The 25,863-nt window shown below is 43.0% G+C and overlaps 1 protein-coding gene across 2 annotated transcripts in view; it reads left to right on the top strand.

Moving 5' to 3' along the window:
* MICU1 (mitochondrial calcium uptake 1) overlaps window positions 1–25,863 on the top strand; it is a 117,864-nt gene that overhangs the window by 6,411 nt on the left and 85,590 nt on the right. For both annotated transcript variants that reach the window (XM_074155243.1, XM_074155242.1), the window contains exons 3-4: window positions 6,823–6,984; window positions 21,540–21,723. In XM_074155243.1, coding sequence (XP_074011344.1) covers window positions 6,824–6,984; window positions 21,540–21,723 — 345 coding nt within the window. In that variant the 5' untranslated portion in view covers window position 6,823. The remainder of the gene's footprint in view (window positions 1–6,822; window positions 6,985–21,539; window positions 21,724–25,863) is intronic.

Here is a 25,863-nt window from a genome sequence, read left to right as displayed (position 1 = left end):
TGTATTCCTGCTGGCTGTAACTTTCTACAGAAAAAGGCAGAAGTGTTCTATTTTCTACCTCTCTGCCAAACCTTTGCTCCTCAAATTGGTGGTGTTTGTTTTTTTTTTTTTTTTTCCCCTTCTGCGTGATTGCTTGTGCTCTGGTGCTCCTGCTCGTATGTCTGGTTTGCCAAGACAAGCCTGATTATTTGGGAATAGTGATGGAAAAAATAAAATTTCACATTGGACTGATTAAGAAGTAGCTCATGAAACAGGGTCAACATTCAACATCCTTAATAAGAGGTGAGAGAAATTTTTTTTTCTGGTTGGTTTTTGTTTTTGCAGCTCTACTAGTTACCTCTAGTTTCTCAAAAGCCGCAGTTCGTGGTGGTTGCATCTGCTCACAAGTCCTGTAGCGACTCAGCTGGCATGTTAGGAGGTGTGGGGCTGCTGTTGAGCTTGCCGAGTGATGCTGCTTCTGCTGTTTTAGTTGGCACCGAAGCCTTTGTCCTAAATAGACTTTAAATGCTCGAAGGCACGTGGGACAAAGATCTTTCCCGAGTGAGTAAATGCTCCTGTCTCCCTTTCCAAGGGAAGACTGAGACCAAGTTATCTACTGAACACATACTTAATAGTCATTACAACTTCATTATTTATAATACTTTGTTAAAGCTAAATTGTAAATCTTGTGTGTGTCTTCGCATCGTCATCACTACTGAGCACTAAAGATCAGTAAAATTATTTTCAATCATGTCTGTTTTACTCTGGACTCTGTGTGGCAGCGTTTGGGGTTTGTGACTCTTCTCTGGACAGTGTTGCTCGAGTCAAAGGCAAAGCTCCTGTGGCGGCAGACTTGGTAAAAACCCACATGGGCGGCTTGTACAGCCCAAGGAGAGATGGTTATTTCTTCCGTATAGCGCTTGCTATCTCAGGGTGATCTGCAGTTCCTAGCAGACTATTTGTTTTCAAGCAGTGAGAGCCCAAGTATGGGTATGTGGAGCTTGTTAAGTGGGGTGAGGAGGGATTAAGCCAACTGATCGTAGCAGGGAAACCTACGTTTCCCTTAATTTAAATACAGCTAATAGTAAGGATACTTGTATTAAACTGAGGGGAAAAACACTTATGTGTGGAAGTGGTAGTTTAATCGGTTGGATTTCAACTAGCTGTGGTTTTGCTGTTTAATTTTCACTTTGTGTCTTACGATGCTAAATGGATCAATTTGGCAGAATAAAGCAACTCATGAGATGAGGATGGCATAAATAATGGAGTCTTAATGGATATCATCCTGGTAAATTGTTAGACTAAATAAGCCATGTTAATAGCAAAGTGATTGCAGAACACCAAAAAGTGTTGGTAGCGCAATATTAGACCAGATTTTTTTAAACATGTTATGAAATGCAATGGCATCGCTTTAATAGCAGCTGCATGCAGAGCAGGGTGACAGTTAATGCTAAATCCTGGCTATTTGAGGGAGGGCACTGGTGGTCCCCAGGGGGAGGATGAGCAATGACTGATTGGAGTTACGGAGCTGCAGAGTTGGGAAGTGTGCATTTTCAGGGCTGAGGATTTTAGGAAGAGGTGAATCCTTACCACAGTGACTGTTAAAAAGAAATTGCCAGGCTATATGTTAAGTTTCTACTAAAGACCTGGCAGCATGTTATGGATTGATGCTTTGTAGACTCTCAATCAATTTGAACTGTGCTCTGAAACAAATGTGGTTTCCCCTTTCCGGTGAAATTAATGTGATTAAATATTGCCCCAATCTCACACCTGAGAAGAAATTACTTTTGCTGCTAGATTTCATTTTCATTCCCAAAACTGATTGATGCTTCTTCGTAAGCTAATAACTTCAGTAATGTGAGTAATCCTTTATCTGAAAATTGCACTGGGTAAGGTAAAAATTGGAGTTACAGGAGGGGAAAAGAGCAGGAGCTGTTTGGTGTCTCTTGGGAATGGGGGAAGGAGTGAATCGAGATGCCTCTGGAATCCACCTGCGGGCACCTTTTGTGTGAACTACCCTTGTAGAGATCTCTCTCCCTTGTACCAGTTTGTAAATGGAGAGTATGGAGAACTGGGGGGAGGAGAAGTCAAAATTACTAACTTATTCTTGGAGGAGGCAGGTTTGATGCTAAGGTGGTGGTTTTTTTCCTCTGGGTTTATGTATCTCAGATTATTTTAAGTATCTATATTAGTGTTGATGGTGAAACTTCTGATTACTTTACCCTTTCCCTTGTGTCTTGACTTTTCCTTCCCCTTGGATTTATTTGTTGTACCTTTTTTCTCATTGCAATTTTTCCTTCCTCTTTTCCCAATAACAGTCTTGATAAGACAGAAACAGGAGAGCTGGGAGCTGAGACCCGTGCTCTTCTGCTGCTGGGCTCTCTTCTTCAGGGCACCCCACCAGAGCCTTCTGGAGCTGGTGTCGCTGTCTTCAGTGAGCAGGGGTGAGGTAGGACTGATGGTCGGAGGCTGAGATGGAAGTAACTGAGGAATTTTCCTACAGTGGCTGCTGGGTCAGGATGTCTTGGCGCGCTCTGGCAAAGTCAGACTTTGCTTTTTAATAAAGATACAGCTCCAGAAAGCTCATCTGGTTCTTAGTGACTCCATCTCAGCCAGTCCCTGCAGAAGCCTTTATGCCTGAGAAATGCCTCATAAAACGCAAATCTTTTTTGAGAAGATCTTACTACATAACAATATTTTTCATTTAAATTTACACTCGATGTTTTGCACTAATGCGCAAGCTTACCATGCCCTAGTAAATCTGTTCAAATAAAAGGTGCTTGTGAAGCCTTCTCTGATTAAAAATTAAACACCCATCAGCTTATTCAGTCACTGTTCTCCCTCTCACATGCTTGTGCCACTGAGGGCAGCTTTGACATCAAAAAGCTGCTTTAAGTGTGTTTCATCTTAAAAACCGAGGCTGTTCTGGATTGCCAAAAAGGACAACAAAAAGTTCAGTGCTGTGGGGTACCCAAGTGCAAAGAAGTCCCTTTTCCCAGACTGGGCTACGTAGCACTTTCAGTCTTGAGAACATCAGCTAATTAGGGTGCTGGAAAAATGGGAGCAAGTCTTTTTGTTCTGTTCTTTTGGTATCTGAAAGAGGATGCAAGAATGTTGGGATCTGCAGTGGAAAAATCCAGGGCTGGGCTGCTGACACTCTGGACATGGCAAGGGGAAGAAGCGGAGAGCCTGTCTGAATTTCCTTGCAAAACAGGTTAGCAGGCAGAGGATCATTGTTTGGAGAAATAAAATATCCACATCAGGCCAGAATGTATATAGCTGTTGAAATAACTTTGCATTTCTTCTTTTAAAGCGATCTGAATGTCCTCAGTTTGAATGATGCCTGTTGTGTCTGGGATCAGAGGCGGTACGTTCCTCATGGCTTTGTGGGTTTCCTGGGTGTCAAAGACGCTAACACGTTTCATGCTAAATTACAAATACACGAGGCTTTATGCTGTTCCATCTTGCCAGCTGCATGTCCCTACAGAGCAGGGCCCTGAGCCCTTACCTGGTGGCCATGAGAGCTGCTGGGGCAGAAACACAGCTTAAACCATGGAGCTGGGGCACAAAAACGTGGTGCCAAAGTGGACAGAGCGAGCCAGGTAGCGGGATGGGCTGTCAGGTCTCTTTTGGTGGGCGTTTGGGGCCAGCTTGACTTTTTTTTTTTTTTTTTGGTTGGGTTTATTTTTTTCAGTTTTTTTGAGGATAGGGGTTTGGTGGAGCAGAAAATCAACAAAACTTTTGTTTTAAATCTTCAAGTTTGTCGGTTGACTCTTCTGCTTAAAAAAAAAACCCAACCAACCCATGACATGTAGCATAAATAAAAACATATATGTAATTCTTTTCTGGAAAAAAGCCCCAAGTATTTCTTTTGTCCAAGGATATTAATTCAACCTCTGAAAGTAACTGTAGAGCTGTTCAGACCAGAACTTAAGATAAGACCGACTTATCTCTTAGAAACAAAAACATGATCTACAGGTCCCTTGTAGCAGTAATGCTAGGATGTCATTACAACTTTTATGTCCTTATTTTCATTGTTTTGGAGTTAATGGCAGTTAAGTTTGGTGGTGGTTTTTTTCTCTGAGCTACTTTATTGTATCCTGTAAAAAAAAAAACAAACCCAAATCATTTATTGCATTAAATAACGCAAGAATTGAGATTATTTCTTATTGCAAGCTGTAATCACATCAGTTTGTGGGAGTTTTATACTTTATCTCAGTTTTATTTCTTACCCTACTGCAGATCGTGGTGTTAAGCTTTACATTGCCACAGTTATGGCAAGATGCTTATTTTTAATCTTTTGAAAAGAGAGCACCAGCTTTCTTGAGTGATCTTGACTTAAATGTGTGGAGCTTTTAACAAAACATACCAAATATAACGCTTTTGATTAAAAAAAAAAATAAAAATTATGCGAGATTGTAATATTGCAGATGGAAAGCATGGAAAATTCAGCTTCCAAAATGCTTTTTTTTTTGTTGTTGTTCTGAGACAAGGATTCTCTTCATTTTAGGGTTGTTATTATGGGAACTGCCTGCTTTCAGCTCTCTTGGGCAGTTGCTACCAAGTGAGCACTGTCTGGGTGAACATCCCAGCACCATGAAGTATGGAGATTACTTGGACAAAGCGGATACTTTAGTGTTTCTTAGGGTTCAGACAGAGCAAACATTTTTGCAGCTCTAAAGCCAGCAATCTGAAATGTTGTTAAAATCTCTTCAAGCTCAAAAGTAAGCACTGTGGGGCTTGATTTTCATTTTGACTGATTAAATGATACTGGCAATACTTCCCTTATCCATTACATCTTATGCATATAAAGCTGTAATTAGGATGGGGAACCCAAGTAAGGGCAATATTAGCTTCTTGATGAAAATAACACTTGCAGATTTTTCTCTGCATACGTAACAGAAATTCATCCCTGGAGATGAAATGGGAACATCAGGTTTGTGTAGGATGGAAATAATTTTAAATTTGAAATTAGAGCTGTTTCTCATTACAAAATCTTCTATTGTTCAGAGCTGGAGAAAACTGGAGAATAGATGCTGTTGGCTGGCTGGATTCCATTAGAACTTTAATTTCAAGCCTGTTTATTTTTAAAGGAATAAACAAAATGGTAATGCTGACTGCAAACTTGACTTTTAATGTGTGCGCAGATGAATATCAAATGGATACTATTCAGATGCACTAGTTGTGAGCAGCAGACTTCATGGTATTTGCTCGTAAACCAGGTTGGTGAGGGATAGACACCCTGTGGCTTTGCCAGCTCCATCCCAGCCTGCCGTGGCCTGCTGGTGCTTCATCCCATCTCCCTTGTCCCAGGACTGTGCAAAAGGCTTAGATCTGATAAAAATCACGGATAAGGGGGTTTGCTAATGATTTTTCATTATCTCTGCTTTCCTCCACCTTGCCACCTGTTTCTTGATTGTGCTGTGAAATCTTCAGGTGCATCTCCACCACCTCTTGCCTTAAAAGATACCTTAGAAGAGCCTTAAAAGATGCCTTAAAAGAGCTCTGGCACTCAAAATTATCTGCTGAAAAACTGATGTGAGTCTTCCCTCCCTGTTCCTCTCTCCCCCTCCCTAAATTCGCATCACTGGTTCACGTTATGAAATCCTGAGCTGCGTGTTGCTTTAACCGGCAGAAAATGGCATTTTATAGCTGAAATGGGGTAACACACCACAGGCGTAAGATGTGTTTGTGCAAAACGGTCCCAGGATTCTCGTTCTTGGGAATTAATGGTTTAGCAGAATGGTACGGTAGCATCTTGTGTTGCAAAAGCAAGTAGAAACCCATAGATGTGACTTTATTTTTATGTTCTGTGGTTATTCGCTGGCTAGGAATATTTGAATGGAACAGCAAGAATGGGGAATAAAACGAAAAAATTGGGCCGCTGGTCCGCTGCTCTCCACTTCCAATTTTTTTGCTGGCCTTTGGAATTCTTTTACCATTGTGTTCCCAGTTTCCTTTTTTCAAGACTGCCTGACACAATCAGAAAATCGAATTTGCATCAGTTAGAAATGAAACCTTTATTTCACTAAAAGATGCAGCACATTTTCTTTTCAAAGGCAACATTTACCCTTCACCTTCAATCCGGTGAGCTAGCAAAAATTGCTTTCTCTCCTGTTGCTGCTGCGTGTGATGAGGGGACGGTTTTGCAGTTCAGATTTCTCTGTGGTAACAACGTTTAGATTTGTCGCTCCGCTTTCTCATTTGTGCCTGTACCCTTGTGTGTGTAACCGGGCATGGATTATTCTATTTTATGAGTTTTGACAATGTGAAACTTCCCTTGAAGTTGAATATAACTGGTTTTGCTCCAGGCTAGCTAAAAATGTGTTTTAAAAACACTGGGATTTTCTTAAGGAAATTCAAAATGACTGGGTTGGGTTTTTGTTTGGTTGGTTTGCTTGTTATTTGGTTTATTTTTGCCTTCTAAAATCCAGCTGTGTCTTTCCGTCTGGCCAAATGGCTCTTATTTGCTGTTGCTTTTAAGATCTACCTGCGTCTTCCGTGCCTTGGCACTTGAGCGGGAGCATGCAAATATTTCCTCATAACGAAGTGTGCTGGGTAAAGGCTGAAGAGGAATCTGAAAAATGTTGTAAGAGCAGCTGAATAAGTAGTTGGGATGTGATGGCAAGGTGTGTCAGCCAGGTGTATGCCAATCCGTAATACTTGTAATTTCCTATTTATTAGGCAGGTGACGCACCTATTTCAGAACAGCTAATAAACATCTGTGACAGTTATTTTCTGTAACTTTGCTATTTTTGAAAAAAATATGAGCAAGCCTCTGGTTGAGGGTTAACAACTGGAAACTGTTTGTTGCTTTGCTGATGTGTTCTTCTTGTTCGACAGGATGTTTCGCCTTCGATTTCTTCCCATCGCAGCGGGGCTGTCTGCTGTTGCCCGGCGTTACCATGGGACAGCTCATCACCCCAGGACCAGGCGTAGGCTCATGGTGGCGGCTTTCATCGGGACGACTGCAGTGACAGGAAGTGCCAGATTCCTTTGGCAGAGGTAAGAGATATTATATTTTTTATTTATTTCTTTTGCCCGAATCCTCATGCTGCTTTAGTCCTTTGATAAGTACCTGCAGATGGGTTTAAGATCTGCAAAGCGTTATTGCTTGTCCTGCTTCTGCTGTATGGAAGGAATGGTTGTTGCTGACTCCCTGCGGAGCTCCTTTGCTGCTGAGAGCCAGAGATGCGAAAAAGCTCAGGGCTGAGGAGTTGTCCTCCATAGCCATCATCATGGGCTGTTTGCCTTTGGTGGGGTTTTGCTGCCTGGCTTCCCCCTGTGTGATGCTGCTGCACGGGACTGCTGGTGTGCAAAGAGAAACCTGTTGACTCTATCAGCCTGAGTGAAAACATGTTTTCAGCTTCTGGGAGGGCTGCTAGGGACAGCATTCTTGGCCAGGGGATGCTACTTTGGTTATCTTTGTGTTCTCCTGACTGCTTCACGTACAAAACGTAGCAGAGGAGCAGAAGGGACAGTCACATCTTTTGGTGGTAAGGTAGCTGCATGCAGGACTCAGGAGGTTTTTAAGGGCCAGAGTCTGAGCACACCTACTCTGAGCAATGAAGCTCAAAGCTTGTTTCCATAACTGTAAGGAGAAAAGGGGGTATTTGTGCTTGCCTGAAGTGGTCCTTACTGAGCCCTGAGCCCATGTCACGTTTGAAATAAATCAAGGACTCTCTTATCTTCTCTCAAAATGTGGAAGTGGTGTGGCACCAGCAGTGTCACTCAAGCTTGTGGCTGCAATTAGGCTCTGAAAATAAAGTCTTTGCTAAAAACCCATATTATTTCCATTCCAATATTTAAATGGTTTATTGCTGGCACTCTGCTCACTCGTGTTGCGGCTAGAAGGCTGTAGTTTTAATGTAACAGGAGGAAGATGATGGTAATTGTTCTGGCTGTTCCTAAACCTCTGTGTCTGCTAAAAGGAGTTGCTCAGGCAGAGGAAGAACACAGTGATCCAGCACAGTATTGTCTTATGCTACATTTTGCTGATAATCTGCACTTACATAGTGCCTTTTTATCTGCCAGACCCAAGCGTCTCTGTGAGGATGGCCAGGATAACACTCCTTTTCAGGCAGGGAAGCGAGCAGGGTTTTTTTCCATTTAAAATGTCCTCAGCGTGATTGTAAAGTAGGTAGGACATCATGTCCTATGTGAAGCTCTTCCAAAGACACCGAGTTAACATCTCCCTCCTGCAGCAGATTCACCCCTGCTTTTAACAACAGCCAAATTGTTAGTTGTTAGCTTTGCTTTTTATCAGGAAGAAGGTGATTCCTGCAGCAAAGAACCTCTAAGGGTAAGTGCTAGGACAGGAGTGATTTCAGGGAGTGATTTTTGGCTCCTGGAACACTTGGCTGTTCCTTAGCACTGTGGCCAGGCTTGACCTTGCTCAACTGAGAGCACTGTTAGAAGCCAGATAAAGGAGACAGCAGCTTCTTTGGTCTAGCCTGGTCTGTGGACTCCCCAGTCTTCATCAATCTCGAGAGATTGGCTTGCTGTGATTTTATTTATTTAATTTTTTTCTTCCCTTGCTCTGTGTCCTTTGTCTTTTATAAATTTATAAAGCACTAAATAGAATTGTACAGATTTAGGTACATCCAGGCTTACGGTGTTACTTTAGTTACTTGGCATACAGCTGTTGAATAAGAGGAGGAATAAAACTGGTATTTTTGGTGTAGAAAACACTTCATACTGACACCTGTAGGAGTTTTAAACAGACTCTCAAATAGGCATTTTAACATTGTGTTTAAATAAACGAGGGATGAGAAACTGCAAATTTCCTTTTGTCTTTCACAATATATAAATGGAGTGATTAGTTGACTTTAAGAGTAAGCGTAGGTGAATGAAAAGCGTTTGTAATGACATCCTGGGTTATTCAGGTAGTGACATCCTGGGTTATTACAGTAAGTAGTAGTAAGTATAATGAATTACTAATAAAAGGTAAATAGTAATACATGTAGCCAGGGCATGGGGATCCAATAAGCCAAGAGTCACCGAAAATGTAATTTATATACTACAGAGATTTCCATGTGCATCCGAGTATTTACACGTGGTAGTAAGCGATTCTGATTTATTGAATGTTGCAGTGGTATTTAAATGGGAAACAGGTTGGGGAGGTCCTTTGGTGCAGTTAGTCTGTCCTGGGGATGACCGATGAGGCTTTAGTGAAGCAACCGTACTTCTGCTGCGCTGTGAAACTCTCCTGTGCTCCACAGTTAGTCTCCGAGGGGTCCGGCAGGTCCTAAGGGTGGCTGTCTTAGCATTGCAAAGAATTACTGTCCCTTTGATGGTAGGTGACTCTAATGAGGAATGTGTGTTTGCTAATATTCTGCTTAACCTTAGATGGCCTGTCAGTGAACCGGAGACACTCCATTGCCGTTTGAGGAAGGAATGCAGTAAGGGATGCTCTCCTGCAGGCTGTCAATGAAGTTTTCTTTTAAGATGAGCTATGTCTTCCTCTTTTTGTTTTCTTAGAATTATTTGTCTTTACAGTTGAGGCATTAAAGATGTAATAGGCTGAATCAAGAAGCAAATGAAAAAAATCTTGCGCTTCTTGGGCTAGGTAACTAAGTGTTGATGCAGTGTTAGAGGAAGAGCCATAATTAGAGGAAGAGCGATAATAAAAGGAAAAGAGCATTTGACTTGTATTGCTTTTTGTTGTCTGCATAGAGCCTTGTGTAAATGCCCCAGCTTTTCTTGACTGACACATGGGAAGCAGCACCGCATCTCTTTATCAGTACTTAAAAAAAAAACAAAAACCAAAAACCCAAGCTTTTTATTTCAAGAGATTTCTTGTACTTCTGATGATGAGGAACCTTGCAAAAAGGGATTAATCTGGTGGTGCCTGTATGTGAATTTACCCTTTCCATTACTTAGCATGAAGACAGGACTTCTCAGGTGATTTCTGACTGTAATGTGCAGCCTGAAACCAGTGTATTTCAGATTGATTCTGTAGGACACGCTTTGAGCACCATCAGAAGCCAGTGCTGGGGTAAGGAAGCCCACACAAAGGTAGAGGAGAAGTCAAGGGTTGAAAAGATGTATATAAAAACCCCAGTGCTTGGTGGTTGTATGATGCGAGATACGAAAGACTTAATTTGTGTTCTTCCTTAGATGGGAGACAGGTTGATGGGATCTTTATGTTTGATCTGCATCTGTGTGTAGCCTTCTGCATAGCTGTTCCTTGCAGGTGAGTGTTGGTCTTGTTGCCTTCGTTGTCCTCCAAGAACTCCTGCTGCCTCCTTTTGGTGAAATATCTCATTTAAATAATCATACAGCAGGAGTAGCTAATGCTGCTCTGTTTTGCCGTGGTGAAGAATACTTCGGCAATGCAAATAACTTGAACTTACAAGACTAATGAAGTTTACCCTTGTTAAGCAATAACTTAAACTCTGAGGATTTCCAACTGGCAACGAAGCAATTAAGTATCTGGGCATTGGTATAATGAACTGAATTAATGAATTGAAATAAATCTTGGTGCAATCATTGCCTAATCTAAATGAGACAATATATAAGAAATACTGAACCTCACAGTTTGTGGCAAGCTTAATGTTTATAAAAAATACTCTGTTACTGATACTCATGTAAAATTGTATTCTGTATTTGTAGTTCTGAATATCCTTTTGGAGTATTATTAAATGGCCATAGCTACATTCTTTATGTCACAAACCTTCCTGGCTGAATCAGTGGGCATCTGAAAGCATCTAAATTGGCATTCCAGTGCTGAAGCTTGTCACTCCATCAACCTAGTACTGAATGAAATAAGCGAGTGAATGTGCCTTTGGGGAGCACAGAAGGACTTCTGTAAGCAGAGTCTTACCAGTGCTTTTCCTGACTGACTGAAAGTATTTAGTTATGCTTAATTTCTTATCCTTCTGCAAATATATTAGTGGTAAGAATAAGGGCAAGATGTTGCTCTGGAAGTTGCTTAACTGCAAGATCCTTTGCTGCTGGTGTGTTTGTGTCTAACATGGTACCCAGTTGTATTTAGCTGCATCCCCTTGGCCTTATTCTGTGCTCTTCTGCCTTTTGCCCCATCCTGTGCATAAGTCAAAGCAATTAAGCCCTGGCAGTATATTCTCATTCTGTTACAAGCTCCTCTTCTTCAGGCTCCACTTCTCACTAGCAAGCTGAGCTGTTTATGCGCTGGCTGCCACTTCTGCAGATTTCATTCCATCTTTACCATTTCTTCCTCTCTCCCTCCACCCATTTCTCCTTCGGCCATTCTGTATCAAGTGCCCGATTACTTTACTGGAAGATCCTCTGTAGGAAAGACCCTTCATCTTCCTTGCTGTGCTGACCTTCACTGCTTTGGCTTTTCTCCATTAATGCTTCTGGAATTAATTTTGAAGTCTAGATCAGCCCTTGGCTATCTCTGTTTAAGAATGCATTGCTTTTTTGCATCAGTGTCTTAGGGGCTTTAGAATAATTTGCTTAGAATACAATTTTAATGGCAGAATTGCTGGAAACATCTTCTGCCAGCTGAAACCGAGAGTTTAAAACTCTTTGTTCTAATAAAACAAAGGAAACGACATAAATCGTAGTCAAGAGGGGAGAAACCTGTTTTATAGCTATAGATGTGTCAGGTACTACTTAACCTGATGTAGGAGGAAAAAAAAAAAAGACAAAAAGAAAAAGTAGGTATTATCCATGCTAGGTTATTTTTATTTTGAGAGCTCTGCTCCATTTTTTTTTAATTCTTTCCTAGAGGTGACAGACCTAAGAGGCTATCCTTAGATTGCTGTGCTGAGGGTTTTCTCCTCGGGCTTGGTGACACGTTGATCTATGAGTGGTGTCTAGGAAGAGCACTGTGTCCTTCCAGGTGGCTTTTGGCTTCATATTATTTTTACCCGTGAGCATCAGGGCAAGGAAAGAATCTGATGCCGGGGAATGAGCCAAAGTCAAAACTGGAGTCAATTAGGAAAGCATCTGAACTGCCCTGGGGGGGGGCAGGAGGCGGGTGCGACCTCAGCTGAACTGCAGAGCTTAAAGCACAGGTATTGCCCTGAGCCTGCAGAGCCCTGGAGTTTGATCAGTGCATGCTCATAATATCTTATTTAAATGTTGCGTAGCAAATCAGAGCTGGGATTTGTGCAGAGAAGCCAGGTGGCAACGCAAGAAACCGCTTCCTGAATTGTCTTGGTTTGCTGCGACTTTATGTCTCTGTCTCTTAACAGGATAAATGTCTTTTGAACCCTGAGTGTTTAATGTCATGGGAAATGGCACCTTTTTAGTCTTTTTTTTTTTTTTTTTTTTAAAGTATGGGTGCCCTCTAGTGGCCAAGTTCACACCGGTTGCCTCCCTGTTGCACCGAATAACTAAAAATACCTGCTCACCTTGCCCGCATCCCCGAGAGCACGTTGGCTGCCCTCCAGTAGCTATCTGGAACCAACATCTCTCCAAGAAGTCACATCACCTGGGAGTGGAGTAGGAGGAATAATTTCCTGGCTCAATAGAGGAAGCACAGAAATTGTAAATATCACTTAGTTTTGATTAGTTCCTGATTTGGAAGTAAAGTGCCAATGCAGTCATTGAGTGTCACCCTTTTAGCGTCTAGTCTTGTCACGGCTGTCACTTTCTTATGATGTTCATTGTCCCACCACTGCCTGATGGCCCAGCTGCCTTCTGGGCCGTGCCAAAGGTTGGATCTGTGGGGAGGAAGCAAGGAAGAAAACTAGGGATAGGCATAATGTTCATTTAATTAAAGCTTTAAAACAGAAGTTAGCCTAAATTTGCAGAGGGGGGGTTATTGTTTTTTACTTTGGCAAACTTCTACAGCTTCAGCTGTCTCCCACAGTTGGCTGTTGCTGAGATGTACTGGTGGAAGCTATATGCTCCTTTTTCTTTTTTGGTGTCTAGACCACATATGGGATGATGTGTTACTGCTGCTCATGGGGCCAGCTGAAGAGAACAAAAGGCCTGTGAGGTTGAGGAGGCTTCGTTTAACGTGATGCAGCCCATCTGTTTTCAGTCTACCAAAAGGGCTACTAAATACCCTAGAGTTTATGTTAGAGCAGAGCAGTTTTTAATTGGTGTTAATATAGACATAGTGAGGAGTTGCTCCCTCCTCAACTTGCAGCTGAATTCGTTGGGACTTTTGTCCCAAGAACATAAGGACAGATTCTCAGAAGCGTACAGCTGTGTGAGCCCGTGGGGAGCAAAAAAAAGGGGTGATGGGAATGGCCGCCTCTGGTCTCCCAGCTGTGAACAGCAACATGGCCTGAAAGCTGTGATGTGTTAGCCCTGTCTCTGACTGACCTCCTGTCATCTGCCCCTGCTGTGTCTGCTTTTAGCCAGAGACCAGGTTTCATGGGAGTTAAGAAATCTGAAGGGATTTCTCTTTCCCTACAAGGGACTTTGTAGTCCACATACCTTTTCCCATAGGTCAATTAAAGGTTTCACGCTTTTTTGGGTACCCAAAGCAGTAAGATGTCCCCTGCATTTAAACAACTCCATTTTGCACGTTCCAGCTGTGAGAGTTGGTTCAGGTGCTTGCAGCACTCTTGCTTTCTTCTTCCCCACTGACCTGCTCGAGCTCCTCTCTATTTCTAGAGAATTATTGTATATAACTTTAGTCCTCTGGAACGCCACTTATCATAACTCTTTATTTGCTCTCTTTTGTTCCCATGTCCTCAATGGTAATGAAGATGGATCAAGGAGCATGGTCAGGTAGACAAACACTGCTTGTTGGGAGCCTATAAAACCCTCTGGTGTGGAAACACCTGCTTTCCTCTGTGCATGTGAATAGGCTCAGCCTTTTCTTATTGCCTTGCAGGGCTGAGCCTGTATTTTGCTCAACAAAATCAGATGCTGCAGTGATTAATGTTGTAGCACATCTTCCCTTAATGGCTTGTTGCATTATTGTGGATGGTCTGGGAAAGGGAACAGGCGCTGGTGTGATGAGAATTCACGTTCCTTCCCTGCCAGGTAACTGGGTGCTGGGGCTGCTCTGTCTTAAAAGTTTTTTGTGATGCTTAATTGTAGATACAGGCTGGTTAAACTAGGTGGAAAATAGTGTGTTTTGGATTAATGAACTTGGGTTCACATTTTATGTTAGTATAGAGACCTCATTTATCTCTCCTTAGAGAGAAACTAAATGTTTTAAAGGAACTTGGGAGAAAATAAATACTGAAAGTCACAATTCACATCAGTTTTTCTTCACTTTATAGTTGATGCCTATAACATCACATATACACACTTGATGTTTATAACATGCCTGGTAAGTGAATAATGCTTCAGTGCAAATTAATTCCTTGATTGCTGAATGGGCAAGTAGACATAATGCAGACAACTTCCCAGAATTACTGCTTGCCTTCCCTGCAAATTCAGTGGGAAAAGCCCACTCGGTCTTGATTTTTTAGAAACCATTAGAAAAAGAGAATCTGTATATCAGGGAAATTGTTAATTATCTGCACTGTGGTGTTATTCTTGGCCTCAGTGTACGCTAGTGCCTACTTTCAGCCATTTCTTGGTTTTGTTATTAGGTTACAGAGCTTTCCATCTTGCTCCTCTACCAAGAACGCAGGCTATAATCAATTTGCTTCTTTATCTCAGCCTGGGAAGAGTAAGCTCTCTGATTCTGAAAAACTTACCCTACTAAATATTTAATTTGTAGCTTTTGATTCGGTAGGATTTAGAGAAAAAAGAGGCTAAAAAGCTGAAGAGCCTGGAATGGTAGCCTAGGAGGGCTGCATTGGTGCCAAATGGGCGCATTATTTAATATTTAGACTTGATTTAAGGTTCCTGTACTTGTACATAACAGGTTTGCCTTTGTCCTTAAGACTGCGGTGATTCACCAGGAGTTACGATCAACTGACAATCCGCTGAAGCACAAAGTGGCTTTTGCAGGCATTAACGTCTAGTATGGATGACACTAGTCACGTACAGACGTCTGTGTTGTGCCTAGATGTTCCCCTCGCTCTTCTGTTCTCTTGATGGGTATTGTGTGCTTGCTTGTGCTCAGCTTACCGAGCAAGCGAGATTGTAATTTCTAGTGCTCTCTGAATCTTTATTGGTGGATGGCAGAGGACCCAGGGATTTTATCCTCTAGCTCATTAATAGAAGAGGTGGCGTAGGGCCAGGAACTTACCCTTGGAAGGGCTTGGGAGAAGCTCAGCCACTCGTTGATGATAAATGCTCATATTTTGGAGCATGTTGTTAACCAGTTTTTAATCCATTGAATCTTTCATGTTTGTTTTTTGTGCTGCTCTGGCTTATTAATCACAATATCATTTAGTGGCAAGTGGAGTAATGCAATGTGAGAGCTTGTATTTATTAAGTGAATGCTATTGCAATTACCAACAACACTGGTAATCTCATCATGATATAACATATATTTAGCATAAGACTTATTTTCCATAGCCCCTTGTTGACTGTCATGAAATTCTTCTTTAATTAGAAAGCCTCGTTCATCTTGTCTCCTCCGTCCAACGTCCGTCTTTGTCTAAATAACAGGTCTGTGGTAACACCTATTGCCCTGTTTTACTCTTTTTAAATATTAATAGCTATGAGTTGGGCAGAGACTCTCAGCCATCTCTTATTAAAACTATACCTCAGACTTCTCCAGAAAGCTCTATAAAGGGCTGAGTAGAAAATGCCTATCTGTAGTGTTACTGTGTTGTATAGACCTTTGCTACCATGCAAGTGGAGAGAGTCTGTGTGTGCTCTCTCTTGAGAAGACCAGAATATATTGAAGATAAAGCATTATGAAGTGTTTGCTTGGAAAGACGTAGTTCTGTCACTTCCAATAACACAGTAAACAGTAATCTCAATTTATTACATGCTCCTTGTTGTTTTTTGGTAACTCGGGACAATAAAAACATTGGATTCTCTTGATCATTTACTCCTCCGTGGGTGCTTCTGTGTCCCTTATCAATTTTCTACAGTATCTAGCTTTCAATTTACATAGAGTACATTTAACTTTCTCTTCCCATCTTTTCTGTTTCCTTATTTCTACAGGGCTTGCTTTCTTCTGAACTAAAGTTGTGAGTTTTTTCACTTGTAGTTTTGAGCAGTTATAGCATCCTTCTCATCCTTGGGTGTAAGCTTTGAGTATCCAATAAAGCAATCTTCAGCAGCTGGTAATTGACGTTCTAAGTCAAGACTTATTTGTATCCGTTGATCTGGCTCATAATTTCAGGCTGATAAAGGTTCTTACAAACCCGCAAGTACTTTAAAAAAATAATAATAATAAAAAAAGGGGGGGAAAGAGACTTCCTGTGTTTACTGAGGGCACATTTAAAAGCTTGTAGCATCAGAGGTGCTGCTTTGCCTCCCTTACTCTCCCAACCTAAGAGATTTTTTTTTTCTTTAAAACAAATGTGGGTGAGTGGCAGTGGTGAAGGGTGATGAGCTTGCTGTCTTTGGAGGGGCACAAGGGATAGAGAACTGGTGGTCTTACTGGGTTCATCTGATCGTCCTACCTTGTACTTCTTGCTATCTCTGCCAGCCTCGCTGTTTTATTCAGTTAACTTCCTTTCATGCCCACGAGCAAATACAAGGGGAGCTGCAGCTGTGACTGGAAGGAACTGCTGCTTTCCTGGGGGGTGAAAAGAAGCTATTGAGCCTTCAAAGTACAGTTTGGATCGAGAGAAGTTCAGGTGAGCAGCATGTTTGGGAGGTGAGGGGCGCTCTGCGTGGCAGATGTTACTCCAGTTGCAGCTGCATGCATCTGTCAGGGCTGCAGCTCGGGGTATGGTCCCATACCCCGCTTGGTGTGAGGTCTGTTTGGAAATATAAGCAGCGTGTCCTGGATGAAGGAATTAACAGATTTATAGTTTACCAGGATATTAGGGTGACGTCAGTAGGATGCCTCCAGCGTGTGTCATTAGTGTTGATGGTCTTCGTGAAGCAAGTGTTTTCCTCTGCAGGCTATCCAGGAGTCATCCCTAAGGAGCGGCATGTTATCCCACATGATCCAAGTTAGCTGGTGAGCCTGACCTAAAACCATTCAGGTTCATCTTCTTCAGAGCAGTCCCTTTCAAGGGACTTGAAGTAGAGGTCCTCATGCTCTGGCCTATCCGTCTGCACCCACGTGCCGGTGCCTAAACTGGGCTGCGGCAGAGGAGAGTGGGAGGGAGCGTGAGAAATCAGCTAGTCTGCTGCCAAGGCAGGGCTGGGTGCCTCCAAGCTAGTCCTGACAGGCAGCTGTCTTGCCTATTTTTAGCAATTTGCTGGTGATGGAGAGAGCAAGTGATGGAATAAATCCTCCTCAGCAGCTGATTCCAGTGTTCCCCTGCCCTTAACGTTAAACATTTTCTGTGTATGTATACATATGTATGCACAGGCTTCTCCTTCTTTCCCTGGTTTATAAGTCTTTTTCCTTATGATGTGCTTAAGCACGTCCTGCCTCTTGTCCTGTCCTCGCTGGACCGAGAGAATAGTCCTGCAGGAGCTGTTTTAGATGCATTACAGTTATCTCATCTTCCTCTTTTCCATCTTTCTTATAGCGATCTGACTTATTTAGGTTAGTTTTTCCCACCCTTAACCATTCCTGCTGTTCCCTGTCGGATCTTCTCTGGTTGGTCCAGCTCTTCCTTGGAGTGCACCTTCAGTAGCTGAAGGTGCTTTCGATGGGGATGTTCCTGCTGCTGGCTGGGGTGGATGGAAGGACATGCACATCCCACAGACTATGCTGCTGTCCTCCTACGTTCTTTGACCTGTTTTATGCTATGGCTGGTATCCAGAGCTGTCTCCTCAGTCTCATTGTTCACGTTCTGTCTCTGGAATCTGTCCCAATTTTGGTGTGTTCATTGCAGTTCTTGCCACAAATTCATTGTGCTAATTTACGTCAGTGTCAAGTACCGCGAAAGATGAGGAAGGAAGCAAAGTTGTGAAAAGTCCTGCGAGTGGGGTCACATCCTGAAAAATTGGGCTGTGGATCTTCATCGTTTCTGGTTAATATCTTATTAATGTTTCAGCTAACTAATTTAGTTGCTGAACGTGGTTGAGCTGAGGATGAGACAGAGCTCCTTGCATGAAGTACTCCCCGTCCCTGGAGGTTGCCTATTTTTATGAATGTTGTGTCCAAGCTTGCTTTTGCATTTCAATATGAGAGCCTCTTTCTCCTTCTGCCTCTCAAAGAAGAAGAAAAAATTCTTCTAAGTGAGGCACTGTGATTTCTTTAATTGGAAAACCTGCAACTATGGACTCTTCCTGCCAATGCCTGGTGTGAGTCCTGGGATCCTTTGTGGATGTATGTCCTATGGTTGCATGTCTTTGGCTTTCTCAAAGAATCATTTGCGAAGTAGGAATTGAGCATGGATTAGTCCTCTGTGATAGCTAGCTGTTTGCCTTTGGGGATGACAAACCTAATCTTAGGCTTGACTTTCTCCGAGGATTAAAAGAAGAGATTACAAATTAGGTGGGATGTACGGATTTTGCCTCAAATTCAGTTCGCTGGGGGGGAGGGAAGGGGGAAACAAACCCTGAAGAAACTGGGAGGATTGAAGCATGGCAGCCTGGATCTGGGGCCGGCATGCTCCGTGGAGAGAGAGGCTGGCAGTTAATCTTGGCACACAGTGAAGGGAGTCTTTGTATTTTCGTTTCCCTTTTGTGTAGAAGCTGTAGTAAGAGGCATGCGGTTGGAAAGTCAGTCTCATCAAAAAAAAAAAAAAAAAGAGGAGGTGGAGAATCTTCACTTGCTGATGGCAGTCCAGCAGGGTGGATATTTCTGGAGCTATGGGGTTTTTCCAGCCGCACTCTGACATCTGCATTGAAAGACGCCTTTATGTAGGCACAGTATGGAAGTTGCAGCTGTTGGAAGCCAAGGATTTGAACAGAGGATGGTTGTGTAGGATGTAAAATACACAGAATAGTAGGTGTATGTAGAGAGCAGATCCTTCAATGGTTAATTCAGTGAGTAGTTTGGACTGTGGCCTGGAGGTGAGGAATAGCAGGTACTGTTCAATACCTTGTTTGAGAAGTAGACTACAAACTCGGCTTTTATTCTCATAGCTCATTTTGCTTGTATGCTGGGAAGGTGATCTAAATGTGGAGCAGAGTTAATTACCTGAATAAACTAGAGAGGGGGGAAAAAAAGCCGACTGTATTCAAACAGCCTACGTCTGTATCGCTCTAGCCAACTGGCTTGACAGCGTGATGGATTGAAGGAATGCGTGGGATTTGCTGAAAATGTTTGATTTTGAATTTCATCTATCCCTTCCCTGGTTTGCTAGCTGTCAGTCAGGCATTACAGGAGCAAATCCTTACTGATGCAGCTATTCTCTGACATGTTTCTTACAGACTAGTTTAGTTGCGTAGATAAGCAATCAATTTTCTACTGCTTTTCTGTCCCTAGGACCTTTTCCCAAGAGATTCTCTCAGAGCTGCTAAAGACTGGTGTCCTGCCTACACAAGGGCTTTCCTTGTCAGCGCTGCTGGTGTAGCCTCAGCTGGCAACAGCTTATTCTAACAAACTGCATATCAGCCAAAACCGCAACTCCACAAGGATGTGCCAGTGCTGATTAAACTTCCAGGAAAGTCTTCAGGAGAGGTGCCAGGGTGGACTTCATGCTCCAAGAGACAGATCATCTTCCTGGCTCTTTTGGGGAAAAAATTTCCTTAAGAGTCTTATGGAGGACTCAGGTTTGGATCCTGTCGCTGGAAGTTTGGTTCAGTGGAGGTCTTAAAGATGGTGCTTTGCTATAAGACTTATGAAAATGTATTGCCGAATAAAGCTCAGGACCTTTTCAGAAAGGAAGGGCTGGTGTGTTAGAGTCTATTTGGCATGAAAAGGCATGGTTAGTACTGCCCTTCACCAAGTGCTTGTATATTTTTATTAAATCAAACCCTTGCGATGGAGCTGCATTCTGTCCCAGGATGGACTAGAAACCTCTGAACTGCTTTAACCCAGCCGTCGTGCCGTGGGTTATTGCGTTTCAAAGCAATGCTGGGGTCTTGCTGGTTGTTCAAGTGCTTGCAGTACTTTGGTGAAGTAGTTGTCACGGTAGTATGACACAATTTGCTTTTGTCATGATTCACTTTATTTTTAAGTATGCTTTTTGGGAGTTTATTCTAGAATAATGAAGTTTTTGCTTCCCACCAGTCCTGTGGAAGGATTTGAGTTCTTTAGCCCTTCCCCATCTATCCTGTACTGTGACTGTCAGTGAATTACTGGATGCTGGTAGGAGTGAGTTGTCTTTTATTTTGGTAGCATTTCAATTAATTGAAGGAGCACCTACCCTCATTTCTTCTTCTAGGAAGACGATGCGCTGAGATTGCTGCAAAGCTGTGTATTGCTGGGGAGACAAGCACAGACTCTTTTCTGTTAATTTTACGTACCACATCTGTGTTTTTCAGGAAACTGGTAGGAGGAAATATGTGTAGCCTTTTGCTTGGAGCTTGGGAGACTTCAAAAAAGCTTTGGTTTGTTTTTGTTTTTCTCCCAAGGCAACCTTTCTGGAATAAACTCACGCAGCTGTAAATGACCACATTCATAGTTTCAGGGAGTACAAAAGTACCAGCCTTCACCTGATGTCTGCTGGCTAATGAGCAGCACCTAACTGTGTGTGAGCCCTCTACCCTCTCATTAGCCCCAAATAAATCACCAGGAATGCAAAGGAAAGATGGCATCACTTAAGTTACGGGCAGGCTAGGACGTTTGCCTGAGCTGTTTGACTCCTTTAGAAAGGGGAAATAATTCTGTCAAACCGTTGGCTTTGTTGCTTGTGACATGTAAATGTATCCTTAGAGATTATAATTTCACTGATGTTAATGTGGTCTGAGCTCTGTCTGGTTATAAACCGCTTTACAAGTAAAGCATAGGAAAGCCGTGGTACTGCTTGGCTCATGGATTTATCCTGCTTTTTATTTAACCACCCTCTTGCCAGTTGCAGTTCTGCGAGTTGCTCACTGCTCAGGCAGACAAGAGCAGTTTTGGGTATCGAGTCTCGGTCTACAAACAGGATTGCTGAAGATCTTTGTATTTGAACAGCAAGGGTGAAGGGGTCCTTTGCTCTACCAGAGTTGTATTTCCAGTTTGAGGATAAACAACTCCAGTTTTTGTTGTCACAAATCCTGTAGTGGTGGAGTTTAGAAGAGTCGTTGGTGGAAGAGGGAAATAAAACAGACTGTCACCTGCTGGAGATAGAAGTGTGTTTTACCATCAGCACTGCAGGATCCAGAAAGAATAGCCTCTTGATTTCAGCACAACTGATTTATTTTCTATCACTTTATAGAAATCCTTTCGGGAGGAGCAGGGGTGGAATTTAGAGCTAGAGGAGGTATGGCGTGCCTTTCCCAATCTTTCTTACATGTGTATTTTTTGGAGAGGGTATGATAATTCACAGAGTGATTTGCTCTGGTGCTCTCGGACTGGGAAAACTTACTGTGATTATTAGTTTGGGGCTTGGGGTGGGAGGGTGGAAAGTTGATCGCAGCAGGGAAAACTACACAATATTCCAAGGAGACTGATCACTTCTTTGCTTTTGCTTTGCAATCCTCCACGCTGAACTGAGAAGTGTTTCATTCAGGGACAGCTTTGCAGGGCCATCTTTACAGCCTTAGCAACCCTCTCAATAGTTTCCTAAACTGGTGTTTTCTTTTCGCTTGTCCAGGGCCTACGCAGAAGACTCGTCCTCTGTAAAACACGATTCAAGGACAGAGCCAAGCGAGAAGGTGAAGCACGAGGAGGAGGAGGAGAGCAGTGGCGGTGAAGGTAGAAAGGCTGTTGCATCAGGCAACGAGGAGGCTCAGCCGGAAGGGAAGAAGAAGAAGCGTTCCGGGTTCAGGGACCGTAAGGTACGGACCTTGGGCATGTTACACCTGCAGCTGTTGCACTGCAGTGGAAGAGGGAGAAAACTTGCAAAACATTTTATTCAGCTTGTGGTACAGCACGTGTGTGGAGTCTGGTTTTTGCTCTGTACTTGTCTTTATTTTCTAAGGGACGTTGCTGTTTTGGGAACCTTCTTTCTTGGCATGTTACCTTGAGTTTTTTAGGTTGAAACTTGTTTATTTGGAAAGCATAGTATAGTGATCCTCTGAAAGGGAGACCTCTTCTCCCATCTCCAGCTGGGTGTTTGCGAAGTGGCTCTCTGAGAAATCAAGGCTCCTGCCTCCATGGTGCATGCAAAGTAGGGAGTTGGAGCAAGAGCTTTAAAACCATCTCGGGCAACCAGCAAGTGTCTCTGTGAATCCATCCATTTGTACGTGTTCACAGGCAAACGGGCAGTGTATTGTAGGAAGAAGTAGAGGATGAGTGTGGAAAGGAGGGTTATGGGAAAGGTATACTTTAATTTTTCCTTTCATTATTACATGTAAACATAGTTGTTGAAATACAGCCTCACTCCCTGTTCACGGTTAGTCGTGTCTGTCTTGATGCTTATGCCTGTTTAATTTTCATATCGGGTACATTTTCCAGAGGAGGAAAGCTTGAGTAATGAATTGCATTGTCAACTTGTGACCTGCCTTCACTGTTGGGCAATCCTGAGAGCTTTGGGCTCCTCAGAACTGTCTGTCAACTAGTTTGGTACTATTTGTATGTAGCCTTTGTTGTTACAAGATGTACAGTTTGGTCTGACGGAGAGTCCTGTAACTGAGAATTGGCAGACAGCAGTATTTTATTTTATTTAAACCTGTTTGGATGTCATTTTTATTGGGCTGTGTTTGATGATTTAGTATCTTTGCAGTGCCAGAGAGGAGAATGGGAGTGTATGCTCTTCAGAGTTCCTTTCTGTATGATTTGCTTCTGGTAATTATTTTTAAGTCTGTATCCTGGAGGCTGCATCTCATTAGCTGTGAAATTGTGGATGGTCATATATAGTGGCTTAACGGCTTTTCATAAAAAATTAAGAGCTGTTTTCTTTGAAGCTGCTGAATCATATTCTGTTCTTGGTTAGTGTAGATTACACAGCTTTGAAATTTCAAGTGTCTTCTGGTATTTGGGACTCCAAACTTTCCCTGTTGTGACATGCTCATGGCAGCTCAGTGAAGTTATGTGGTAAGATACTACGTTGAGATATTCAGAATAGTCCAGGAATATGGGTTCTTGGCTTCTGCTAATTTTCTTGGCGACTGGGTGTCAGGTAGTCTGACAGCTTCAACAAAACTTCGGCTCTTGCCAGTACCACTCAAGAACAGCGAGTTATTTATTCCAGCATCAGCAGATGGAGGCAGGTTGCAAAGAGCAAAGAAACGATCCACCTTCATCCACCCTCTCATTTTTAAAAAAGAGCATTTGTTGATACAGCCAATGTAATGATTGATTTTTCTCTTATGTGGCTGGTTGCTTTTGGCTAGAGAAGCCAGGGAACATTTGTTTGCAAGCGAGGACTTTTATTCCAGTTGTTAGGAGATGTGCCTATGTTGACCAGCTCTTTCCTTCCCTTACTAGGCAGGAGAGGAATGTGGCCATGCTTTCCAAATAAGACATGAACCCGGCGTGGAGGGTGCCCAAGGGGGAGTGACGTGCAGCCTGGATCCCTTCTCGGCCTTCCTTTCTCCTACAGTGCTTGACTCAGGAGCAGCAATTTCAGTGGGGAGAGAACAGTTTAAAACAGACTTTGTGATCTTTCACCAACGTAAACCCTTTTCTCTCCAGCCTGAAGTCCAAATGTCCCTTCTGTGACCTGAACGCCAGTGTTGGTTTTGCTCTGTTTAATGCAGGAGTAACTGGTAGCCTCCCAAGCGCTGGGCTCTTGTTTGTTTGAGTGGCTCCATTATGGGCTTGGTGTGTGATCAGCGGTTACCCTCATGAGTCATCTCAGGAGGTATGTTTGAATGGTCCCAGCTCAGATAACAGAGGAAGGTGTGTCCTGGCTCCTGACTCAACATCAGGGCTGCTCCCAGGATGGGCTGCTCCCCTAATCAGCTGTGTAGCACCTAGGGAATTCCTGACACTCTTCTAGATGGTTCTAAAAAACAAACAACAAAACCCACAGTAAAAACACTTTCCAACTCTTCACATTAATTAATTAAAAATAGTGCGGTGTTTTCTTTGAGAAAAAAAATTAAGCTTAATTGAATATGTTTAACACTTGTTTGTTATCCCAATGTTGCTTTTAATGAAGTTGATGATTAGTGGTGAAATAATAAATTAGGCATGACATTTGCTATTTTGGGTAGTGATTCAGTGAAGAGGAAGTTGAAATAAATCACTTGGCATCTGCTGGGGCTGGGATCGTGTGTGGCTGGTTCCAGGGCACGGATTGTCTTGCAGCCTATGCAATGTATAGGTCCTGACTGCATAAGGGAGGAAAGGAAAGGATTGTTTAAGTGCTTTTATAGTTTGAAGGGTAGTGAGTGATGAGGTCGTGGTGTGGGTGGGTTGATGTGTTAATTAATTTGCTAACAGAGTTTGCATGCAGCATTAGGACTGCTTTATCAAGATCCAAGTGCAGTGTTTACTGAGTCCTTCAGGTGTGCTGCCTTAGGAGTGTTAGTCGTGCTAAGACTTAATTTTAGTCGGAAGCCCGAAGAAAATGAATCCTAATAAATTAATTTACCCTGCTAAGATGTGTGCGGTGGAACTGGACTGCCAGAGTTCCTGGACTGCCAGAGTTCCCGTTCTGCCGCGCGATCAGGGGGGCCCCAGTGATGCTCTGGAAGTGAATTGAAATGTTAATTTAGAGCTTTATTTTCATGTCTGCACAGGATTTAATTTTTTTCCTTCTAACCTGTGGCTTAGCATAAACATGGACTGTCTCAGCGGCAGCTGCGCTCTTGTGGAGCAATAGGGATTACTTGCTCATCTTTCTCCTTCAGTTCCTGCTCTGTTAATAAATGCCAAAAAGGGCTCTTCTCTTTTTGTCACGTAATTTCTTCCTGGAGACCCCGGATTACATGAAACTGCAGCTCTAGGGGCAGGATGAGAGTTTTTGGCTGGTGTCCACCGCACCGAAGACTGCGTCCTGAGGGAAGGCAGCCACCCGGGTTCACACTTTTCCTCCCTGCTCTAGAGCTGCGTAACACAAAATTACATCCTCATGAGGGTCTGGCAGTCATCCTAGGAAGCTGTTCATTTTGCAGTATGCGTGGATAGAAAATAGGATGGCAAATGATCTAGGAAAGGGCCACATAGGAAATAGATGCTTCCCTTCTGTTGCAAGGTGATGATCATGGTGATCTTAAGGGCTGCAGCGTGTATCTGAAAGGGGTGTTGAAAAATTGCTGTGCCCAAAGTCGAAGCACAGCATAAACTGCTTAACATCAATAAAGCCAGGGGCCTGAGGATCACTCCGAGCTTGGGGTAAGAAAAAAGTTGGCAGTGAAGTTGCTGGACAGGTAAGGAGTAGTCTCAGTAAAGATGTGAGACAATACCCATACTCCAAAAATGAAAAGTACCTGACAGCACCAGGCCTGTCAGTAGCGTCTTAGTAAGATCTTAGAACAGATGCAGAGGAAAGATCCATTGCAGTGAAGTTGAATTGGATGCAACATGGTTTTGCTGGCAGAAGTGTCAAGACTAATGTCTCTGGGGCAGCAGTGAAGTTGTTGAGTAAAAGAGTTGCAACTTGCCTCGCTGGGTTGAAGGAAAGGATCTGATAGAGCCCTGCAAGAAACTATTCCACTGGCTTGGAAAACCATGGGTAATGAAAAGTCTCAGGCAGACGGGTGTTTTAGCTAGAAAGTGGGCTGTGTTGAAAAGGTGTCACGGATGGAGGGAGCTGTTGGTTGTGGTCTGTGTTGTTGGCTCTTGGCTCCAGTCCTGGGCTTGGCACTGTAGCTGGTTTTCATTGTCGTGCTCAGAGGTAGAAGTGGTTTTTGGCTGATCAGGTTGGGTGGGGTGTTACTCATAATGAGATCAGGTCTAACTCCAGCAAGGAGCGAGATATGGACTGCAAGTCCAAAGATCACTTTGGGGGGCTGCAGATAGACACGTGCAGCTTGGCACCTGGAAGGAGCTGGGAAAGCACGTGCTGTCTTTCAAGGCGGTTTGACTGG

This window comes from Numenius arquata, chromosome 10 (assembly GCF_964106895.1).
Source record: "Numenius arquata chromosome 10, bNumArq3.hap1.1, whole genome shotgun sequence".
In the NCBI taxonomy this organism is placed as follows: Eukaryota; Metazoa; Chordata; class Aves; order Charadriiformes; family Scolopacidae; genus Numenius; species Numenius arquata.
This window is presented reverse-complemented; position numbering and strand designations above follow the sequence as displayed.